General features: G+C 41.9%; 1 protein-coding gene across 3 annotated transcripts in view; it reads left to right on the forward strand.

Annotated features, from left to right (window-relative positions):
* The window catches only part of NCKAP5 (NCK associated protein 5), a 182,512-nt gene that overhangs the window by 111,801 nt on the left and 52,396 nt on the right, over window positions 1-18,315 (forward strand). For 2 of the 3 annotated variants that reach the window (XM_032856184.1, XM_032856186.1), the window contains 2 exons: window positions 11,650-11,964; window positions 14,753-14,889. In XM_032856184.1, the coding sequence (XP_032712075.1) occupies window positions 11,650-11,964; window positions 14,753-14,889 (452 nt within the window). Of the gene's footprint in view, window positions 1-11,649; window positions 11,965-14,752; window positions 14,890-17,878; window positions 18,012-18,315 lie in introns of all 3 variants that reach the window. The other variant, XM_032856185.1, reaches the window with a different exon arrangement.

Genomic DNA, 18,315 nt, shown 5'->3' on the forward strand with positions numbered 1-18,315 from the left:
GCCCCTGAAAGCATGACCTAAGCTGGAATCAATAGTTGGCCACTTAACCAACTGAGCCACCTATGTACCCCTCTGCTCTTGTTGGTTTTAAAAGTATTTCTTTTTTCTTTGATTTTTAAAATAATTGAGAAGTTGATTAATTGAAATTAATTTTATAAGGTTCATAGGTGTTTGTTTTTTTTCCACTCAACACTTTAAAGATATTTATCTACTATCTTCTGGATTATGTAGTGCCTGACATAATGTCTGCTGTCAGTTTTATCATTGTTCTTCTATAAAGTATCTTTATTCTCAGTTGCTTTTAAGATTTGTTCTTATCATTGATGTTCAGCAACTTAATTATGATGTGCCTTGGTGAGTCTTCTCCATGTTGGTCCTGGTTGGAATTCAATGATTCTCTTAGAATTGGGGTTATAGTTTTTATCAAATATGGTACATTTTTGGTTATTCTGTCATGTAATTTTTCTTCTCTTTTTTTCATTCTGGGAGCTCCAGAAACACATACTATTTCATATTGACTCCAAGGTCACTAATGCTCTGTTTATTCCTTTAAGTCTTTTTTCTCTATATACTTTATTTTGGATCATTTATGTCCTTATGTCTTCAAATTCACTATTTTCTCCTGCTATATCTGACATCTCTGCTGACCTGTTATCTGATATCACTGCTAATCTGTTCTTACTCCTATGTAGTGTATTTTTTCTATTTAAATAGATTTTTTTCCTGTCTATAATTTTCATTTGGGTATTTTTATTATTCTCGTGTCTCTTAATGAAGTTCCAATTTTATTTTATATCTTTGTACATATTTATAATATCTACAGTATTTTTTTAAAAGATTTTGTTTATTTGAGAGAGCAAGATCGAAAAAGAACATGAACTGGGGGAGAAGCAGATGGAGAGGGAGAGGCAGACTCCCTGCTGAGCAGGGAGCATCGAGCAACTCAGTCCCAGGACCCTGAGATCATGACCTGAGCCAAAGGCTCAGACTGAGCCCCCTATCTACAGTATTTTAAGGTTCTTTGTTATAGTTTTATTATCTCTCATTTCTTCTTCTGTTTCTATTGATGGATCATATTTTCCTGATTTTTATATGCCTAGTTCTTTTTGAACAGAGATTATAAAGTTTATGTTGTTGAGTACTGGATTTCAGTATTCCTATAAAAATTTTTAAATTTTGTTCTGGGGTGCTTTTAAGGTATGTACAGATTAGTTTTATTTGTAAAAGCTTACTCTTAAGTTTTGTTCTGACAAGTCCAGGGAAGCCTTTATTCTAGGTAAAACTTAGCCTCCTTACTAAGGTTTGACCTTTCTTAGAATTCTACCCTATAGTTCACATTTTAGAAAGCCTAGCCTCCCTGAATGGTGGAAACAAACTATTTTTAGCCTATGCGAGCTCAAGAAATTATTTAACTTAGTCCTTCATAGTAATTATTTCGCAGACACCATTAATTTTACCCCATGCATATTCAGATTAGTATATAGCCAAAAACTATAAGTATACCTCTGCTATTATCTTTTCTTTCGAATATACAGCCCTGCAAATTCTAGCAACCTTGATACTCATCTTACCCCACCCCACAAACACACATGCATATATTTATCTCTTCAATTCAATGGGATCTGCAGGCTCTGTGTTCCTTCTCTGTGTTGCAGTCTAGGAACTGTCATTAGAAGGGTGGCTGGGGAAATTGTAGGGCTCACCTCATTTGTTTCCCATGATTCTGAGGTCAAGTCCTATGCTGCCTACTGTCTAATATCTGAAAACAGTGTTTAACAGCGTAAGTGTATTCCTGTTGCTGTTAATCCTTAATGGGCAGAAGCAAAAATCTCTCTGTATTTTTACCTATACCCATATCCACTGGTCTGTTGGATTTCATTACTTCTTTATTATCTTCCTGTAAAGACAACCATGGAATATTGGTGAGTGGAGAGTAGCAGCTGAATTGGAAAGATAGGCTCACATCAACTTCAGCCTCCTCTTCACCCACATTTCAACTGCAGTCACATAAAAGAAAAATAAATGATCCTTAAATATTCACTTAAAATAGATTACCTTATAATAATTAAAATTCTGAACCAAGCAAGTAAGGCATGTTAGAGTGACTATTAAAATAAAGAAGTTTAGGAATATGAAGACTTGGGCTTTCTTCCTTTCTGCATGTAATTTAAAAAATCATTGAGAATGATTAAATATAGAGAGAAATGGAGAAAAACACCTATGAACTTTGAATTTTTATCTTTCTGTAGGCTTTCATTAAATATCTATTACTGCGGTAACATGAACAAAATAAAATAATTTTGTAATTTCAGAGCATGTAAAAATTTAATATAAAAAAGTTAGGGTAATAATATGTATGATGTATTATAAACATCCCTAATAAATTTTTATCTGTTGCTAAATTGACACATCTGAAGCTCCCCATGCTTCTCTGTTTTTATACACTTCTTGCCAAATCAGGGTGTTTTGAATCTCTTCCTGCAGCACCTTACCCCCAATTTATTTTCTTCCGCCCCTTCCCTCAGTTGCTTTATCAAAGCTGATGTTATCCAGGGAGGTGAAATGGAGAGAAGAGGCAGTAGTCCATATGATCCAGAAAGCCTAATATGGAGTAGAAAAGATTTAGAGAGACAAAATTACTCGTAATAGCTATTTACGTCTATCAGATTCACCAGATAATTGTTTAACTTATCACTTCCTTTTGGCAGGACAGATAGAGATGGAGTAGATGCATGAGAGAAGATAGATCATTGCATAGATACAAGGATAACCTTTGGAGATAGACATGCTCTACTTTCTCTAAGGGGAAATAATGACTTGTTAGTTTGGGAATGTAATCTGAGAATGTTGTAAGTCTGTGAACAGAGGAGAATCAGTAAACATCATTTGTTTAGATCTTTAACATGCCTTTCATAAACACCAGCCCAAAGTATTTGAAAAGAAGGTGCAAGCAGATAGCTAAATGATAATTAGATTGGGAGGAAAAGTTGAGAATAGAGTAATTTTGTCATGGATAGAGAATGAGCAAGGATAAAAGGAAACAAGGCAGAGAGATAAGTTGACATTTCTTCACATAGAAAAATGGTGATCATAGATCAGGCTGGAACCATTGTGATTCAACATTTTTATGGTACTCTAGGAAGTTTTGTTAATGAGAGTACAGTGTTGTATTTTGTCTTGTTGTTTAAGTTGGAAAAATATCAAAGTAAAGAGGACAAGATGACATATGGATAGGAAAGTAGTCAAGGGGTAGTCATTGTTTTGGGGGGAGTTGGGAGGGATCCGTGTGTATGCTCATCATCAAGGACTTTGATCTAAAGTGACAACTCCCAAAATAGGATATAGGAGTCTGGGATCCAACTCTGTTCCTAGATCAGCTGACCAATTCAGACAAGTGCTGGCTGTTAAACCATACTGGCCTCATGAGTCTACTCTTCCGTATCACAGTAAACACTGCCTGCAAGTCCGGGCACTGTTTTACACGACAAGCACAGTAACATAGCATGACATGAAGGAGTTATGTGAGGATCTCAAGATTTTTTAGTCCTGAGGGATAAGAGAATAGAGATCATTATTAACATTTGTAAAATCGTGAGGTGTTCAGAAAGTTGCATAATGTATTGCAAAATTCTAGACCAAGAGCCATCCTCAGCCTTAGAAGTTGTTTCAGAATGTTTCAGCATTGATAGGAAGAAACACATCTTACAGCAAACTTTCCCCCCTCAGGGATTTTACCAGCTGGATATGTAAATAAATTCACGAAGTATTTCTATGAATTCGTGGTCTATGTGGGCATTTGACACGCATTTCTCACCTTTTCCAGTTTATATCCTTAAATCACATCGCAGCACAGTATTTTATGTGACGATAGTGTTAGATGGAGAGTATTTGTTCACCAGACACCAACCCTGCATAAGGTGGCACATCCTTTATATTGGTTTAAGTAACTTGTCATTCATCTTTACAAAGGAAATTCATGGTCTGGTTTTCCCTTTAATTTTTTGTCATGTTAATTCCCTATGATTTTCACATATTCATTCTGTGTGTGGCAGTGCATCAGACCCCCAATATCCAGATGTCCCTTTATATCAAAGAGAGCACAGGGGACTGGAAAACAAATTTACATTCTTCTCTACACTTTTCAAGTCTCAGAAAGCTTAAATCCACTTGGAATTCAAAGGCTGAATATTCTCATGCATTCCAAAGCCATCAAATTGAATTTACTCTTCCAGAAGGTCATCTTAATGCCACAGCCAAAGGTACCCAGTAGTTGTGAATAAATAGCCAATATAGTCATTTTTGACTACTTTGAGAAAGCCACGGGATAAACTTAGAATGTATAACCTACATGTAATTGATGTGGCTTTGGCAACAGGCTTGTTTTTTTTAGCTTGTTTCAGCCGTACAGATGAAGAGAAGGATGTGCAAATAAAGAGATCTGTTCTCCCATCTGTGGTTTAAGTTCCTGGTGCCAATACCACACATAGCTAAAAGATGTTTAAGAACCTGGAGAGAAGTCATACAAAGACTTATTTACATGACTACTTGCATTAGAAGAAAGCATGCCACTTAGTAATACAGCACGGCTACTAAGCACGCATTCAAACACCCTTTCTGGCCGGTGAATTGTATTGGGTCCTCCTTGCATTTTTTGGCTGAAACTTGTAGATGTGATGAAAATGCTCAAAATAAAAAAAAAAAAAGTTTGGAGTTTAAAATTTTCTCTGTTCCTAGGATTTATTAGTGTTGAAGAGGAAAAAAATAATCTGTGATTACTAAAGTAGTTTGTTTGAACCTGTAGGAGTGAGCAGATCCTGGCACAGGAATGAGTACAACTTCTTAGGATAGATGAGCTATACCTTTGCTAACTGAAAATCGTGGCTTACTAATATGCACGTGTACCCTGAGAATGTAATAAGTCTGTGAGCAAAGGAACACCAGTCCACATCATTCATTTAGGCTTTTTAAAAAAGCTTCTCAGGGTGCCAGCTCCAAAATGGATTTCTTGAAAGAACAGGCTCCATCTTTTCTATGCATGAGGCAGCTTGCCACCAACTCCAAGTACTTGGCTCCATATTCACAACTGCTTATTGAGGTTGACAATCAGCTCACCTCCAAAGAAATGGTTGCCGAAAGGTAATTGCTTAGGAAATAACCACAAGGTCGTTGTTCAGTAAGACAGACCCAGGTGCTGCAGTAGAATACTAACTGTGCTGATAGACGTTTGGTTTATATTGGTTTCCATGCCATTGTATGTTCCGGGCCTTCACCTTTCCCTGACGACCACTTGTGAAAACTTATGGAGCCCCCTGCTTTGTCATGGGCACTGTGCCAGGCTCACTACAAATGAGCTGTCATTGTGCACGCTTAGACTATTTTTCGAACCCTGTTGTCACACAGCTAGCAGGTAGCCGCACGGGTCTTCAAGCCTTGTCTTTCTGGCTCCGATGGCTGTTTTTTCACTTCCTTCTCCTGAATACTCAGAGTAACTTGGAACTCAAGTCAGGTTTTCTCAAGCCTCTCCTATCCAATAATCTCTTTGGACAAATACATTAACCCTACCAGGAGTCTGGGTTTACAAATTCAAGCGATCACAGATTTGCACGATAGGATCTGTGAGGAAAAGTTTGAGACATGCAGAAGAGAAGGCTGAGGGGAAAACAAGCAGCATTTTCCAAACACTCAAAAATCATTGCCAATTCAGATTCCACCAGCATGGAAATGTGTATTAACTGAAACAGTGCTGGAAATCAACTTTTCCCTTTGCAGCTATTTTTAAAGGTAACAGTACCGTGTGAAGAAATAATATAAAACAAGTTTGGAACAATCCACTTGAGAGAACAAATGTTTTAAAAGAGAGAAACTCACTGCTTTGTGTAAACCCATGTAAGATGTTACCAAATAATCTCATCTACTCACTACAGATGGTCCCTGGGAACTGGACTCTGTTAAGAGCTTAGTTCTTCTACTACTATGGGCACTGATGTTCAGTGAGGATGCCAGCACTCAGCACGACATCACGACGTCGAGAATCCCTGAGGATGAGGGCCAGGGTGATGGTGCCACTCTGGCAGCGGCGGCTTCTTCTTCTTCTCCTTCTCCTTCTTATTTCTTCTTCTTCTTCTTTCTTCTTCTTCTTCTTTCTTCTTCTTCTTTCTTCTTCTTCTTTCTTCTTCTTCTTTCTTCTTCTCCTTCTTCTCCTTCCTCTTCTTCCTCTACTTCTTCTTCTAGACTTGAGACCTTCCGGCCAGTGATGGTCTGCAGGAAGCGGCTGGGCAGGGAGAATGAGAAAGACACCAAAACCCCATTCTAGGAGCTGTCCTCGTCTTGGTCACAGACCCTTGCTCTAAGGGCTTGGAAGTATTAAGAAATTGGCCTTTAAAATATTCAATAATTCTGAATGATCTTATCCCTCCGGCTATCTGAATTAATGAAGTCTGACCGTCTGTGAAAAATAGCTCTACAGAAGAAGGAAGTCAGCTCTTTTCTTTTGTTGCCAGAGTCAGAACAAAAGGCAGCAGATTGGGGTTTCAAAAGGAAAGCATCATATTCACTTTAATTTCAGGAAGCATTTTCTAAAGACTAGAGCTGTTTTTTCTCCACCTGTGCTTTTCATTACACATGGTGAGAAATGACTATGTGTCAGGCACCGTGCTGAGCCCTGGTGATGGAGAGTAAATCAGTTATTCAATCAGCCCAGAGTTATTATCAGCTCTCTCAGCACATAATCACTGTATTGTTGAAAAAAGACAATATAGAATCAGGAATGGACTTATATGACAATGTTGAGGAGATAAATAAAATCCATTCTGCCCCCAGGATGCCTACAGTCTAATAACATTTGTTTAGAGAATTGTGCTCTTTTCTGAATGACAGTCATGTGCCTGTTCCAGGCATCATACTATGTTTATTAGGTGCTCTGTTTCTAGTCCTCAAAGCACCCCCATGATGAAAGCTATATTATCTAATTTTCAGATGAGGAAACTAAAAGCACCTGCCAGGATTCCTGGTGCAGGGAACATAAGGTGCTAATTCTCACTGGTGAATTGAGTGAGGATTTTATACTCTGCACCCTAAGTTAAGAGTAGACATATCCCCATTGGAAATGTTTCTCCAGAACTCCTTCCTCCACCATCCCATGTAGAACCTCACCCTTTTTGGCTACTCACCCCACACCTGGGCTGCTTGTCTCCCTCTTAGGCACAGTAACTTCAAGCTTCAATGCCAGACATGCTTCCTAATTCAAGCACTCTGAGATTTTTCCCAAAAAAAGGAGGGCCTAGAAATTTCTGTATCAGCTGCTAAGAGACCGTAAAGATGTCCATCTCCTTGCCTGCTGGAGATCTGCAAAGTGATGCATTTGAGGTTTGAGTAAAAGATCCTGAGTCCGTCCCACAAGTAAGAGATTCCCTGCCATTCTGTTGCTGATGCCCTGAATGGATCCCAGGGGTGCTGAGATGTGGAGCCATCAGATCTCAAGTAGCCAGTATTTTCCTCAGTGAGCTATATATTTTCTATGTGTGCCATGACTTTAAGAGATCTGGGAAGCACCACTCTGAGTCATCCCATGAAACGTCTAGGGCTTGTCAGTGCCAATAAGTGAGAGAACTTAACTTTGAGAGAGTGAGTGAGAGAGAGAAGGCAAATGGGACAATGAAAAGTAGGTAGGAGGACTGACCAGGGTCAGAGATGTGATCGATGACCTTGGAAGAATGAAACCTGCTAGTCCATCCAGAGACCCAACCCTTGAACTCATTAGAAAGGCCCTGTTGGCAGCTGTTCTCACACCCACAAACGTGAACTTATACTTGTCAAGATCAAGACTGTCAGCTAATTCGAGATGCAAGGTCAATTTGCTACTTTGAACTCTGTTCCCATCACAGCCATTTAATTACTTTGTGGATTCTTATAATTCTCCAAGGGGAGACAACAAGCTGGCTTCAAAAGTACAGTACCTAACATTTTTTTCAGGTTACAGTATTTTTACGAACTGTGAGAAACTTACAGCACCTTAAAGAAACTACATAAAGAAGGTGTCAGCATTTTCAATATAAACTCCATTTCCAAAGGTTTATGCATTCTGGAGAAATTTGCCTGAGGGTGAAACTTGGCATATGGGGCCCGAGTCCCGGACTGTCTACATCTCATTTCATAGGTACTTACAAATGAGTTCTTCAAAGTCACTACATTTGGCACCTGTAATTTTTAGAAATAAAAAATGACTTTAATAGCAGGTGGTTTGTGAGTTTAGTGTCAAACACACAGTTCTCAGAGAATCTGAAAACTCAGGAATACCAGAAGTCCTGTTTTACAGATTCTGGTATGATAATATTAGAAAAGGAAAGGAGGGAAGGAAAATAATTTAAGGGGACAGACATCGGAAAATGTTGGCATTTTCAGAAGGGTATCCCGTACCTAGCCTGCCTTCATCATTTTTCCTACCCCAGACCTCTCCTTGCCCTATTCCCTGCCTTGATTCATAGACCAAGCCAGCACATACGGGGCTTTGGGGGCTGGGGCTTTCTCCCCAGAAAAATCACTGAAAAGGCAGCCAAGGATCTCATTCTGCTTTTTTGAATCTTCATTGGAGGGAACTGGATTCAGTGCTCTCTGAGCCATCAAATACTTGGGTTGGGGGGGGAGGACGCGTTTTTAGGCAAAGCCGGAAAAACTGTCCTTGGAGGCAATGCCTGTTGCCTAATCCAGAGAGCTGCGATTAATGACAGAGAAACCTTGGCATGGACATCTATGGATACAACTGAAAAAGGCAGAGGGAAGCATTACTGAGCGATCATGGTCCTCAGAAAACATGCGCATCAGGATGTGCAGGCACCCTGCATGGGGCAGCAGCCATGTAAATACAGGGAAAGTTAAGAGTAGACTCACACCTTGGGATGGGGAACATAGGAGCCAGCTAGATTTCAGGAGTCTGCTCTGATACCAGAGGAGAAGCTGAGCACCTTGCCTAGGAGCGGCGGGTGGGAGGGGGGGGGGGGGGGAATCCTGTGAGCTTTGTGCTCACAACGTGGCCTCAGTGGCTCATAACTGAGTGGAGCCCCCTTCTGGATTTATCTGTACTTTGGGGAAGAAGGATCAAGACAGCTTGATGGTTGAAAGCCGGATCTTTGTAGTTCCATGTGACTGGATTCAAATTCAAGCTCTTTCTCTACAGCACATGACCTTGGGCAAGTTGCTTAACCCTTTGGGGCTAGGATTCCTCACTTGTGGATAGTGATGATAGTTCTTACCTTATAAGGTCGCAAAAGTGATGACATGATGCCAAAAAGGAGCGAGGTCCTAATGGCTGCAGTAAGCAGGCAAACTTAATGATTCGTGTCCACAAAAGGGAAAGATCTCCCATGTCTCATCCTGCTGAGCATGCTTTAGGTCGGGGCTACAAAATCCTGAAGGGGCTGGGAGTAAGTTACCGTGGGAGGCAGGCCAGGGCACGTGGGGACTAACACAGCTCAGCTGTTACAGCCTGTGAGTCTGCTTCGTGTTGCCCAGCCCTGGGTCGGTTCTGAGGAAGACCCACTTGATTGTGTGAGACCGAAGAACTTCAGCCTCTTTGAATTGCTCCAAGTACAACACAGGGACATGCTAACTCTGAGGGTTTTTTATTTCTAGGCAAAAAGGAAGAAAAGACCTTGAGTTCTGAATAGCAGGGTCTTTCCTTTCGAACTCATCTGGCAATGCCTCCCCAGGCAAACAGCTTCTCCTTTCTCAAAAAGGCCCTTCTGTAACAATCAGGCCCCCTTCAGTGAGGAGGAAATGAATAGAGAAGACAATGAACAATCTTTGAAGCTGGTTGAGAGTAAAGCTGGCCAGGTGGAGGCCTTGAAATGAATGGGGCTAAGGCTTAGCCCTACTGATTGTGAAAAGGAAAAGCCCGCCCCTGGCTATCGCCATATGAATCTGTGCTCCAGCAGTCCCTGACCAGTGTCTGAGGTCCCATGGTGTATGATGCTCTTCAGTGAGAGAGGGTAACTTCATCTTCCCAATAAACACCTCTTTGAAAACAGAAGCTTCTTCTTTGATAGGGACTTTGTCTCCTGAGTGCCTCCAAAACCAGCACCAAACCTACTAAATCCTGTAACAGGTCTATCCACAGCCCTACCCCCGACTCCCCCTTTTTTTTAACCTTAGTGTTAGGAAATTCCCAGAATTGTACTATTCACTTGCAGCAAAGAGGTTTCGAGGAAGAGGGTAGGGATTGGACAGGTTCTGGAATTCTGGCACTAATTGCCCAATGGGATTGTGTACCAAATGGGATTGTGTAAAGAAGGCACTTATGGATAAACTATCCACCTACCAGGTACCAGCTAATATCTGATAAATAAGTTAAACATTTTGCATATGTCACTCTTCATTATTTAACTCTTTCAGCTATCTTTCACAGGATGTCCCATAGCATTCTAAATTCTAGAGATTGGATGGCGAAGAGATTTGTATTGTCACAGCTGCCTCAAGGAATCTGAGAGCTCCAGAGCTTAAGAATCCTGTGTTGGGGTCTGTACAGTAGTTATTGGCAGTACCCACTTTGGAAGATGTTCTATAAAAGCACCACTAAAATGTTAGCTGTTGAGCATCTCGATGCAAAGAGTATGCCATATTCTGTTATATCTGCCACCATGCCCAATAGGGTACTAAGTATTTCTTAGTCTTAGAACTGTAAGATGCCGATACAAACTTTTATTAAGGATGTTTTATTCTAGGACTATCATATAAATAGGAGACTTTGGGAGTGATGAGCAGAACTAGGAAGTTGTCTCATTGGCTTGGATCAACCATTTCAGAAATCAAATATGCAATCATTTTTGCCAATATTGTATTTCTGCCTGTATATAAAATTTCTTAAAGATGAGACACATCAGAAAATGTTACACACATGCAGTGAAATCAACTTGATTCATTTTAGGGAATAATAGTTTCAGGGATCTCTGGGAGTGACAAATCCAACAGGTACTGATGGGTTGTGTCACTGGGTGAAGTAAGGGGGAAAGACAGGCAGTGGCTCTGTAGTCCTCTCAATAAATTGGCTTCAAATGGCAATTGGGTCAGATGAAGACCACGTGATATAGTGGTAATATCATGGGTAAGGTACCTTTTGGAATGACCTTTAGAGCATGTGCACTACTTGCCCTCACAGTTAAATTGAGAGGCCAGACACTTAGTTAACTGTCAGGTGGATGATAATTCATGTAAGAGATGCATAATTACCTTTGTTAGGACATCACTTTAATGTGTTATGTGTGCTCATTACTCATTGTATTTTGGTTAATAAATTTCACCTAATTTGTTGAAGTCATATGATTTCCAATTGAAATAAAGGTGACCAAAAATCATTTTTGGTCTCTAATGATTTTTTTTTTTTTTCTGTGATAACTCTAGTGAGCCATCCAGGGTGTAAGTACATGTGAGTCTTAAAGCCGGTAATGGCTGGCTGTCTTCCCTCATATTATGTGAAGGGAATATTTCCATGTTCAACTAAATGTTGGTGTGATGCCACTCACTTCAAACTTACTACACCATTAGAAGTATTTCTTCCTTTTAGATATCCCCGTTCCTCCAGATCAGAGACTAATGCTCACAATCCTTTTATCCTTGTATGTGAGCCTTCTCTAATCCTCACTATGTTATTCTGTCTAGAATCCAACTGCCTGATGAGGACGCTGGACAGTGGGATTGGAACCTTCCCACTCCCAGACTCGGGAAATCGCTCCACAGGGCGGTACCTGTGCCACCCAGACTTCCCAGAGGACACCGAGCCCATCCTCTCTCTCCAGCCAGCACTCTGTGCCGCTTCTTCCATCAGAGCTCAGACCCTTGAACGAGAAGTGCCTTCCTCTGCAGACAGCCAGGCCTCTGCAGATAATGCCATTGTTCATTCCACATCCGACCCCATCATGACCGCCAGGGCCATACGGCCTCTTGAGAGTCGCCTCCCCAAACCAGCTTCCTCAGGTAAACCGCCTTCAACCTTCCAAATCAGATTGTTTCCACAAAAAATAATGCACTTGCTGACAAAAAATGGAAAACAGGCAGCAGGAAAGGTTTCCACCAGGAGGTCAGTCAGTGACCTCTACCCAAAGAGAATGTGGGTGAGTGAAAATCTCTGTAGGTCCTCAAACAAAAAGTAAAGGACATGTGTTAAACATTATGGGCTCTTGTATTACAGCAAGGGATATACACACATGGAAAGGAAACAAGCACCTAAGCATAGGTATATGGAAATATAAACTGATGGGAAAACAAACAAACAAACAAACAAAAAAACAAAGGCCCACACAACATACACATAGGATTTTCTCTTTTAAAACCTAACTCTGAATATAGACCAGTTTAGGCCCGAGACATAAATTTAGCAGAATTGTTGCTTGCCCTCTAACCAGAAATGTATGTCTTCTGACATATTCCTGTCCTGCTCAAATATATTTATATGTTGATCTATAAAAAACTTAGTTTGATATATCAGGGGTAGATTGTGCATTAAGTGCAATAGAGTGGAAGGAGCCTCCCCACTGAGAGGCACCTCCCCCCTTCGTCACGGTCAATTGAAACAAGCTTCCGTGATTCAAGATAGGACCAGGCTAAGGGTCAGAGTTTTTTCATTGTTCCCTCAGGATTAAAAATATTTATTGCAGTGCAGGATGACACTAAATAATTTTTAACTTGCATGGCTTACGTTGCATTTATGACATGCATAAGCATCTGAACTAGAACTCTAAAGACTCTCTTTTATGATTTGATGACTAGAAAGGAGCCACAAGTAGAAATTATCCTGTCGGCTTTTGAGAAATTAGAAAAGAAGACTTTTAATTAAATATCTTCAAATAAATGTGATTGAGCTATTCTCATGGCTGAGTTCTTCATACAATACCAACTACCATGAATGTTTCATCACAAACTTCGGCTCATTCCAAGCCACGGCTACATTTCGGAGGACTGCAATGCATATTATTTTTTAAATAAATGCATTGTTAATTAATGACACAGCCTCTAGAGATTCAGGGGCGAAATCTTAGTTATAGATTATGTGCTCCATGCTTGAATAGTCACATGTGTGACCTCAATTCAGCAGCGGGCTGCCGAGTAGACTTCATGATTAAACACTGTCATTATAACAAATTGAATAGAAACCACAAGCCTTGAATTGCTTCATAAGAAGGGGATTGGAAGGAGATTGTTCTGATCTTGCTGCTAATACTCACCGTGATGGTTTTTGGAGCTTTGTGTCTTAATTAAATTGTCATGAAGGGTTGTAAAAAAAGAAGAAGAAGAAGAGGAAGAAGAAGAGAAGAAAAAAGGTATACACAGAGAGTGAGGTTAACAGAGCCATAGGGTATTACTGGGGTCCCCACCCCACAGCTGCCTGTCTACCAGATGATAGCATCACTGTGGTCCAGACGCGGGCCTGCCTTTCCAAGGCTGCTCTTTTCTCTGTGGCCACGGGCGACTCACTTGAAAAATTAGGGAATGGAGGACTGGCTGGAACAAAAGGAAAGTGAGGTTACTCCCGCTGAGAGGAGTCCCTTCCTGTCTCATGCGTGCCTTTCACCTGGTTTTTCACGTTCCTGCATAACGGAAAATAGAAGTAACTGTACAAGTCTCACAGTGCTGACGAAAATACAGTGACTTCGCTTCTCCTCAGGAGCAAAATGCTGTGGAGAGGCTGTCTCACAGCACGTCCTGTTGGTAATCACTGAGGATGGAGCATAATAACAGCGGTTCTTCTTCTGGGCCTGAGGAGAGAATTCACTCTGCAGGTTAATCTACTATTAAGGGTAATGGGGGAACTTTCTTTAATCATTCCCTGCTAATGACACCCTTGCTACTCAAAGTGGGATGCATAGGCTAGCAGCATCAGGATCGCCCCCGGAGCTTTCTGGAAATGCGGAATCTCAGACCGGCACTCTAGACCTCCTCATTCAGACACTGAAATTTAACAAAAGCTCAGCTGAAGTGTAGGCACATAAAAGCTCGAGAGTCCTGCCCCGCGAGGTCTTTAAGAGCAGAGTTGCCCAGGGCACATTCCGAGCGCACTGGGAATGACCGTCATGGGTATTCTAGGAAAACAAGGGTTCCCTGCCCAAGTATGTTTGAGAAGGGCTGCTGCTGCTTCATCATCATCGTCATCGTCGTCATCTTCTTCTTTATTATCAGAGGTTAAGCTCATAAGAAGCATGGGGGTAAGGTCTGCTTTTGAAATCAGACAACCTAACATTCTCAGAATATACTTATACTCTAAATAGGAATCCTTTAAAAAAAATCTGGAAAAGACTTTTATCTCTAAATTTATAGTAGTATCTTCAATATAGGACATATTATTTAGGGCTTCTAGTTCAAGTCATTTCTTTGGACATCATGACAATTTTTCAATAGTGGAATGGAGGCTCTGAGAAGTGCTCCCAAAAGGAAACCTGTTTATTATTTGATGATCAACACTATTTGAGGAGGAATGGGTGTTTCTCAAAGGGTTTGCCCGCTGACCCCTTCGTAACATGAAAAGTCTGTCAGCGTTTTTTGGAAAAGTTTGCCTTCAGCTCTCCAAGATGGACATCCTCGATAGATACCCCTAGCTATTCAGTGTGGATGTTTTGGTTAACACAGACTTACAGAATGTTGAGATACCGAGCTTTGACTGTATTTGGACCTTTTTTATTAATGCTGAATGTCTCCCTCACTTCCCTCCCTAAACTTGTAAAGAGTTGAAGGAAGCAGATTGTGATTTCATGTATATTTTCTCATTTAGGAAAAATCAATTCCCAAAAGCAGAATGAAGCAGAGCCAAGGCCTCAGACCTGCTCGTCATTTGAATATACTGAAAACACCATTACAAGTGAGCAGCTTCCAGACTGGGGGGGTGAAGGCCCCACGGCTGAGACCCAGGTAAGGGAGTGGGGTGGGCTGATGGGAGGGCACCCTCCGCCTGTTGCCCTGATGGTGAAAAATGACTTCCTTAAACCCTTTAACGACAGATTAAATTTTTGGATCAAATTTGTCATTGGCTCAGTGAATAAAAACTAAGGCCCAAGGCTCACCTTCTTCCTTGCATTGTTAAGGAACACCATGGGCTGTTGGGAGGAATTGAAATGCTTCCACAGATCTGCCCCTAGGTTCTTGAGGCATGGAAGCTCTCCCCAGATTAGATGTTACACAATGGGCACTCACTTTCCCAAGCCATGAGAGCACCATTGAGAATGATATAATGACACTTTTTCATGACCTTATCGTTACTTTAACCTTTACCTCGTTCCTGTGAGACAGGTAAAGGAGGTATAATTATACCCCAGAGTAGCCAAATGACTTGCCAGTGTCAATGAGACCTGTGTCTCTTCAGCCTCTACCATTTTTGCTGGGAGATCTTCCTCCACCCTGAGATGGCACACATAGGCCTCCTGATGTGTGATTGGACCTAGGAAGTTGCTCAGAGCTCAGGGTTATTTCTATCACCCGTCAGGGTTACTCGGTATTCCCTTCTGTGCTTCCTCCTCTTTACCCCTTCCAGCTGGTTACCTGGGCCATATTCACCTTGTTCACTATTTCTCAACTTGTCCTGGGTTGGCCCCCTTCAGGCTCTTTGTTGGTACCCGGCAGTGAGGAGGGTGGGAAGAAGAACATATGGATCAATTACCAGAGCTTCCCCGCCCTTCCTTAACTCTTCTCACTCCTGCTGCCTTTGTCTCTTCCAGTCCTGGCATTAGGAGCCCCCATTGCTCTTTCTAGTACAGTTTCTTTCAACTATGAAGAAAAATACCCAGATCAGCCCACATCTGGGGTCCCCCACAACCAGTGGGGCTGAACCTTCTTTCAGCCTTTAGCACCTCAGTATGGACTCATGGACAAGTAGGGAAAGAAATTCTCAGGGCCCATAGCCTCAATTTACAGCAGAGAACACAACTCCAGAGAGATGCTAGACCATATTCAGGGTCCGTACTCAGGAGTCGGGACTAGAACTTGGCCCTCCCCTCAGACTAGAATTCCATGTCTGACACTCAGAATGGCAGGCTCTACAAGGCAGGAACCTAGGAAGCAAAAGAGTAAAACAGTGTAGTCTATCATGCTTTAATTTAGACATAAAAATGTTAAAGCAGTGGTTCCCAAACATGAGTGGGCATCAGAAGCACACGGAGGGCTCCACATCCATTCACGCCATGTCCGACTTGGTACTGATGAGTTAAAGTCAAAATATTTCTAACAAATTCCCAGGTGATGCCGATACTGCTGGGCCATGGAAAATACTTTGAGAAGCCCTGTTCTAAGAACTCTGTGCTCGCTTTGGGAACTGGAGAGTTGAGAAAACCCTAAAGACACCCAGAGTCAGTGGGGGAAATTGTTCAAAAACAACAGGTAGTGACAATGGCAAAGGGGTTCAGGCAAATCCAAGAAAGTAAAAATAATAATAATAACAAAAACAACAGCAACAACTGAATGCGGGCCAGGTGAGAGCCTTCCTGCTACATGTGATGGCAGGACACTCCTCACCCAGCATACCTGCCCAGCAGCACAGACACCTCTCTGGGGTTCTCTCCCTCATCACCCTGCCCAGTTCTGCCCACTGGAAAGTTCGTTCTGATTTGAGAGTCACTGCTGTGAATTGGAACTTAGAAGCCTGCTTTGCTGACTGCCAGGGGGAGAAAGTTGGAAGCAAGAGTTAGCTTACAATTCTAGCACCCAGCACAGGGCCTGGTTCCATTAGGGTTTGTTGAATGGAGGGATGAAGAGATTCATCTCATCCTACTGCAGAAAGTGTTACTGGGGCCGTACTGGAACTCTAAGATGTGGGGCTCCCCTAGCACCCCAGCCTAGAGACTTGTCATCCTTCATGGACATCATCGTTGCTGGACTATCAGTATCCCACATATTGAACCCCGTACCTCCAGAGCCTCTCCCTCCTCCTAGCAGAGAATAGGCACTCGATAAACATCTGTTGAATGGGTAAATGAATGAGTCAATGAAAAAAGGAACAAAGGAATGAGTAGCTGCTTGTACTTACAACTCGAGATGAGGGGATTTACATCCCAACGTGTGTTTTTATGATTTCCAACTGAATGACAGCCTCCCAAACAGACTTTAGAAACTTTAAAAGACTTGAACTGTCTGGGATGGGTGGGGAATAACAGGTTCTAACAGGGCAGCCTGCAGACCTGAAAGACATTCTTTTATAATTCTGTACACCAAACTGCAATCCCAGATCTAATATTCTAGTTCTGTGCACAAAGGGAGATACTGTTTATACAGCATCGACCACCTGAGAGAGCCTTATCGCCACACCAGTGACAACTCAAGGGTTAGGCTGTGTGTACCTGAGAGTGAGAGCGGAGACTGAGTCCTTCAACCCGTCAACCTCCAGTGGATGTGAGGAGCATATAGGGTTAGCAGTAGCATACTTTCCTAAAGGCTCCCGTCCTTTCAAGGGATAGAAGGAAATCATAAATTAGGCAAGCATTCATTCTTTTGTTCTCAAGGTTGATTTTTTTCCCATACCCTCTGATACTTGAAAGCCAGTGATGAGATCAGTTAAGCAAATAAGCCATTAGGCTTGGAACAGCAGCTCATAATAGGCACTTGAGAAAAATAAGACCCCCTAAAGAAGTAAGTGTACAAAATGCAGAGCGGGTAACTGTGAGGACTTTCCTGGCCCTGAGACTACGGCAGAGTGGTCAATGGCTTCGTTATTGCAGCCCTGCTCCTGCAGCTCCAGTAAGTGAGACAGACAGGAAAAGCAGAGCTGTTCTGGGGGTGGGGCAGGGGAATGGAATTTTTCGCCCACGGCGACCGAGTCACAGCCCATCTGAACTGTGTCCCATCCTCGCAGGATCTTCTGCCGCATTCGACTTGCGTGAATAATCTTAACGGTCTCGTATTACTTATTTAGGACAAGGTACCCAGAATGTGTGCGTACTCTGCCAGTGCTGGCAGTGCTAGTGACAGTGACCTGGACTATGGAGATAATGGTTTTGGAGCTGGAAGGGGCAAGTTAGTGAAAGCAATGAAGAGCGCCACCCAAGGTAACTTGCCGGAGCACCGGGTCTTCCGGGGCAACTCTTTCTCCCGGAAGCCACTGATTGCGCCTTTCGCTATACTCTGCCTCCGCCCCTACCCTTGATTTTACATCTAAGCCCCACATCTCTCCTGAGATCTAATTTTCTGGTATGTTCAGAAGATTGTCTATGTGCATCAATTTGTTTTCTGGTATAATCTTCATGACATTTCAGTGCGGTCTGTAAGGATTTTATTTCCAAATCTGGCATCTCCCAAAAAGTCTCCAATTGAGTTATCTGAGTAATGAAGGAATGACTAGAAAGATAACTT

The sequence above is a fragment of the Lontra canadensis genome, unplaced genomic scaffold, assembly GCF_010015895.1.
Source record: "Lontra canadensis isolate GAN:19392208 unplaced genomic scaffold, GSC_riverotter_1.0 scaffold11, whole genome shotgun sequence".
Taxonomy (NCBI): Eukaryota; Metazoa; Chordata; class Mammalia; order Carnivora; family Mustelidae; genus Lontra; species Lontra canadensis.